Raw genomic sequence first — 6,082 nt, forward strand, 5'->3', positions numbered from 1 at the left:
CAGCCGGAGGCCTAACCTCTGCTTGGAGAGTATATATCATATAGCCATTCCAGGCTCCAGACTCTGGCTGTACCTTTTCTGATTATCTATTTGTACGATTTCTGTATTCTAACATCTTTCCTTGAACCGATGTCAATGCATGCAATCTTTTATGAACCTAATTTTAGACGATTGTTCACCAGCCAAAAAACAACATATTCGATGTCTCATTGGCGCTAAAACGTTTCCCTACAGGGCCCGGTTAGAAAATGCCACCCGCACCAGCGAACAGTTCATTCTGACGCGGCAAAACGCTCCTCTGGGCACAGAAATCAACTATTCCGCTCAGAGCGGGAAATTCACGATCACAGACAGAATCTTCAATGCAGAACAGGAGGTAACATCACGTGGTTCTTATTTCTATAAGTCAGTAATGCTGGTTTACCTTTAACCGCGGGGTAACCTATATCCGTTGTTTTCAGTATTAAAACTGGTTATTTAGAGATATCAAGTCGACGGACGGTGGTTTTAACTTGCAATGATTTTAAAAATATTGCAGTTTGGAACCACGGCGTCCATCGACATTATAGCACTTAATGTGCACTCTCACAGCACTTGCGTCAAGCTTGCGTCACTGCGGGATTCGAAAGATACTCGAATTTCAGAGATAGAGAACGAATTTTCTTACTTTTTGTGTATGTTGTCGTCTTCTAAGTCATACTTTTACGTATTACACAATATCTAAAAATTATACAAAATCGGAGAAAATAACAAAATAGTGACGCATTAGACGAACCCCGCAGTGACGCAAGCTTGACGCGTCTGTTGACATTATATCACTTACATGTAATACCCTGGAGATCAACCGCGAGTCTGCTACCAGTTGAGCTACAGGAACATTCCTAGGATGTGACTCAAAACGTGCACGTATTTCCTTTTTCTTGGTGTAATGTCTTGCCGGTTTCTCCTGTCTCCAGACGTCCCCTCTAGCGAACAGAACATTCGACACCTGCAGTCTTGTCGGAACAGCGGAGTTCTGACGGGAAGCGGCTGTGGGCGGGACCTCCGATTTCGTAGCTGTGTCAGTATATATAATAATTACATAGAGAGGTTGCTAGTATTTCCCTTTAACATGATTCAAGCGCCTCCTCGTACGAGGGACTCCCATTTAAGGTCCCTTCTGAAAGACGGGTGCAGCCCCAAACGAATTAACCTTCCCAGGATTGAACCAGGATATCAACCGTGAGCCTGCTACCAGTTGAGCTACAGAGACAACCCTAGGTTCTAACTTAAAACGTGCACTTACTTCCTTTTTCTTGGTGTAATGTCTTGCCGGTTTCTCCTGTCTCCAGACGTCCCCCCTAGCGAACAGAACGTACAACACCTGCAGCTTGGTGGGGAACAGTGGAGTTCTGACGGGGAGCGAATATGGGCGGGACCTCCGGTTTCGTAGCTGTTTCAGTATATATTTACATGGAGAGGTTGCTAATATTTATCTTTAACATGATTGAAGCACCTCCTCGTACAAGGGACTCGCATTTTACGCCCCTTCTGAAATGTGGGTACAGCCCCAACCGAGTTACCCCTCCCAGGATTGAACCAGGAAATCAACCGTGAGCCTGCTACCAGTTGAGCTACAGAGACAACCCTAGGTTCTAACTCAAGACGTGCACGTATTTCCTGTGTCTTGGTGTAATGTCTGGCCGGTTTCTCCTGTCTCCAGACGTCCCCCCTAGCGAACAGAACGTACGACACCTGCAGTCTTGTCGGAACAGTGGAGTTCTGACGGGGAGCGGCTGTGGGTGGGACCTCCGATTTCGTAGCTGTTTCAGTATATATTTACATGGAGAGGTTGCTAATATTTATCTTTAACATGATTGAGGCACCTTCTCGTACAAGGGACTCCCATTTAAGGTCCCTTCTGAAAGACGGGTGCAGCCCCAAACGAATTAACCTTCCCAGGATTGAACCAAGAGATCAACCGTGTGCCTGCTATCAGTTGTGACTCAAGACGTGCACGTGTTTCCTGTGTCTTGGTGTAATGTCTTGCCGGTTTCTCTTGTTTCTCCAGACGTCTCCTCTAGCGAACAGAACGTACGACACCTGCAGCCTTGTCGGGAACAGCGGAGTTCTGACGGGGAGCGGCTGTGGACGGGAGATTGACAAGGCTGACTTCGTCATCAGGTGAGGGCAGATGCCAAATCTCTAGCAGACTGACTACGATGGCTATTATAGGGAGAATGATTTACCAAGGCAGTTTTGCTACCAGATGAGTTGGCCGGCTGCGCAGCGGGGGAACATCAACCTTAGCGTGGACTGATTTATTTTGCCTAATTCCGCGACCCCCGGCGTACCCCCGTAGGAAGGCATGGTGGAGGTAAACAGATTTCTCCCAATGTCTGGACTTTGTTTCGCATATCATTCGGAAAGCACAAGTTTAATCTGTAAAGTTTCATCTACTCAAACCTGGATGCACCCCTCCGTAGGTCGCGCACTCACAGACGGTCCGACAGGTGATCCGATGAATCTTGACAGAACTCTGTCTCACACTGTTTTCTCCCTTTTTCTCGGACAGGTTTAACCTACCTCCCGTGATAGCCCATTGGAGAGAGGACATCGGAACAAAGACACATCTCGTCACCACCAACGTACACACCATCGTCAGCAAGTAAGTGTTCGCTGCTCAGGCCACCATTCAACAAGACGGTAATACTAATAGTGATGCGATCTGGCTGAGACCGAAATTAGATTTGTGCAGTCATACTTGACTTCATACTTGGAACATCATGCAATGTAAAAACGTTTGACGAAAAAGGGGGCGAAACACACAAAGCGTCAGCGATTTTCTCAGCTTCTGGTGTATTTTGCATTCAAACTTGTGCTTTCTTGAATAACGTTAGATAACATACAACACAGTGTAATACGCATGATCACTCTCGGTCCGCGATGGTACCTCGGGTGTAGTCTCCAAGCAGACCCTACGGTGCCTTATAATTAGAAATAGTATCAAAGCTGGAAAAGGACTATAGCCGGCCAAATGGAGTCAAACGGGCACCGGTGCCGCTATACTATAGCTTTGCGATAGCTTTGCTACTATCTCTAAGGCACCGTAGAGTTTGCTTGGAGACTATGTCGGGTGATACTGAATGCGCGCCGTTCTATATGGACGATTTCTTTATTTGATGACAAGAATCATTTGCCTGGGTACCATCTGGTTCTATGTTCGCTTCTGCTACCAGACGGAACAACAGATAAGCGTTTGTATATAGTGTATGATAAATGTCAGAGCGAGAAGCGATTGTATATAAATTATCACCGGTGCGAACTAATTTCCGGATGGTACCCAGGCTAAAGATTCATCTTTCTACCCCAGATTTCACCACCTGCCCCACAACCTGGAGTGGGTACAAGCCTTCCGTAACTTCATCCGGAACTGCAACCTCCAGAACACACACATCTTCACCTTCCCCTTCAACGTCAGAGGGAACGGAGACTTCTTCTTAAAGTTCCAGGAAACTCTGAAGAGTAGAGGGATCCCGAACAAGGTGTTAATGAACCATCCCCACCACAGGAGGCTCATGTCCCGCTTCTGGGCGGAGGAAGGGCTGAACGAACCAACCCCAACGTCTGGTAATTCTTGTTCACCTTTTTCCGTGGGGTAACCTATACGGGTCCAAGTTTAGAAATGTGACCTAGGCATACGGTAAGCCACATGAAGGTAAATATCACGTATTTGTTTTCTGTACACCTACATACAGGTTTCTATCTGGTGTCGGCAGCGCTGGCCTTCTGTCGTCACGTCCGTATCTTCGGGTTCTGGCCGTTTCTGACGGACCGCCGCCAGAGGGCGCTGCAGTACCACTACACGCTGAACTACCTGCACCAGGACGGCGGGCTCAACAACTGGAACCACAGGATAGACCGGGAGTTCTTCAAGTTGGTGGAGTTGTACAGGGACGGGGTTGTTGAACTAGTAACGGACACATGCAGATAAGCCTGAAATACGTCCCTAGTATAGCTGAAATAGTCGAGACTTGCCCAGAACCTAACCCTCAACAGCTGGAACCACATGATCAATCGGCGGTTCTTCAAACTGCTTGAGTTGTATAGAGACGGGATTGTTGAACTAGTGACGGACACATGCAGATGAACCGACTTGTAGCCTGAAATCCATCGCTAGAATAGGGGTCGGTTCTACAAGACTATATTATCCAAATTAAGTAAAGTCTCATTGAGATAAAATCAAACTTAACGGAACCAACACTGAAATAGTCGCAGCTTGGATACCAGACTCCGGCCCGATCTCAAAAATATCTGTCTAACTCCCTGTAACCTACTGTAGAACTTCCTTGGGGCCATGTTGGCTCCAGAGCCAAGGGCGTGGTCTGTATAGGCCCTTGAAACAGTCTGGCATCCAGGCTAAAATAGTAGGAACTTACTCAGAGCCTAACCCTTAACAACTGGAACCACAGGATAGACCGGGAGTTCTTCAAGCTGGTGGAGCTGTATAGAGACGGGGTTGTTGAACTTGTGACAGACTCGTGCAGATGAACTGTAGTCTCTACCAGTCTCTATATAGGTTGCTGGAAAAACATAGCTTCTACCATGTTCCACGGGTCACTAGAAAACTATAGCCTCCATAGCATAATACTGTAAATGCATTTAAGTTCGCGGGGATTTAATTTCGCGGTAGCGGGAAAAATGACTTTTCGCGCTGGATTTAATTTCGCGGTAACACCATCTACTTCAGTCTAATACCTTAATAGAAAAATGTTCGCGGTGGATTTAATTTCGCGGTAAAGTGGTCGCCGCCAAAACCGCAAACATTAATCCACCGCGAACATTTCTGCATTTACAGTACTAGTAGCCAGCAAAAGTGTATCATTAGCATACATAGCCTCCTTGCCTCCCCCAAAAGAGACCGCCTGCTATGGAGGCTAGGAAAATAGGAGAAATTCATATTTTCTTCGGGTATGTCGGAAGCCAGGGTATATTTGACGCTTCTCAAACAAAAATAATGATTAAAGTCGTTCAGAAACGGGTTGTGATTATGAGTAAGTGGCCACGTGGTATGTATATATGTACCAATGCCACACACGAAATGATGAAATTATGTTGAAAGTGCAATTATTTTTGTCGGTCCAGTTACCATCACTGTATGTCCTTTCGTGTGCACTTTATGTCCAAGTCGCTAGATGTCAGAAATGTACTGTAATAACTTTGTCTGATGTTTGAACTCAAGGATGCAGCGCGTCTTTTTTTTTCAGCCAAGCGGAAATAAACAGAACAGACTTTCTCAACACCCACAGCAAATCTCAAGACTGGCGTTGCTACAGTTTACGTTAGTGTTATTTGACGCCGCGACCCGATTCCAGTGTGAAGTTTATACCTATTAGTTAGTATAACCTGTATGTATGTCTTTATCTTATACAATCGACAATCATACATTTAGGGGAGCCCCAGTGTGCTTGACTGCAAACACACGACGAAGCAAAGCCACATTGTAGTATCAGCTACAGATAAGGCGTTATACAACTTACGATTCACAAGGAGTTTCTAACATTTTTAAAATCAAACCGATCACGAGTTCGACTGTCCTTGACCCGTGAAGCGCTACAGCGTGCGAAAACCTGTCCGACTGCTTCTGTTCTTGTTGTTGCTATTTTTGTCACAGTTCATAGGTCACAAGGCTGCGGTGTTCCGAATGTATATCTATATTCCTTAATTTGGGACCATAGATTTTGCCCAAGCTCAACAACACGAGGAATCTGTATAAACTTCACCGGATTACGCAGGTAGACTGTCTCTGATAACAGAGCCTACATTCCCAAATCGGGCTGTCTAAGGACATCTGACGTTTACTTCCGCCTACGGTTAGTGGATTAAAGTACAGGTCACAACAAAGACATATGTGAATGTATCATAGATCCAGGCTAGCATAGAAGTTCTTCTCGCGATCGCTCCTTGGTAATGGTGAAACTGCAGGACTGTATGGGTTCAGTAATAGATCGGTTTGTCAAAACGCATGCAACTTTTCAGGGTTATTCATACGTTCATAATGAGGGATGTCAAGGAGGCTGAAAGAAGACACCGAAGGCATGTG

The 6,082-nt window shown here is 45.9% G+C and overlaps 1 protein-coding gene across 1 annotated transcript; it reads left to right on the top strand.

Annotated features, from left to right (window-relative positions):
- The first annotated feature begins 928 nt into the window (after window positions 1–928).
- Window positions 929–3,973, top strand: LOC118430798 (alpha-N-acetylneuraminide alpha-2,8-sialyltransferase-like). The gene is made up of 6 exons (XM_035841821.1): window positions 929–1,060; window positions 1,332–1,373; window positions 2,051–2,163; window positions 2,555–2,647; window positions 3,353–3,609; window positions 3,738–3,973. Exons 1-6 carry the CDS (start codon window positions 929–931, stop codon window positions 3,971–3,973), a joined length of 873 nt encoding a protein of 290 aa, XP_035697714.1.
- The last annotated feature ends 2,109 nt before the right edge of the window (window positions 3,974–6,082 follow it).

Source organism: Branchiostoma floridae, chromosome 14 (genome assembly GCF_000003815.2).
Source record: "Branchiostoma floridae strain S238N-H82 chromosome 14, Bfl_VNyyK, whole genome shotgun sequence".
NCBI lineage: Eukaryota > Metazoa > Chordata > Leptocardii > Amphioxiformes > Branchiostomatidae > Branchiostoma > Branchiostoma floridae.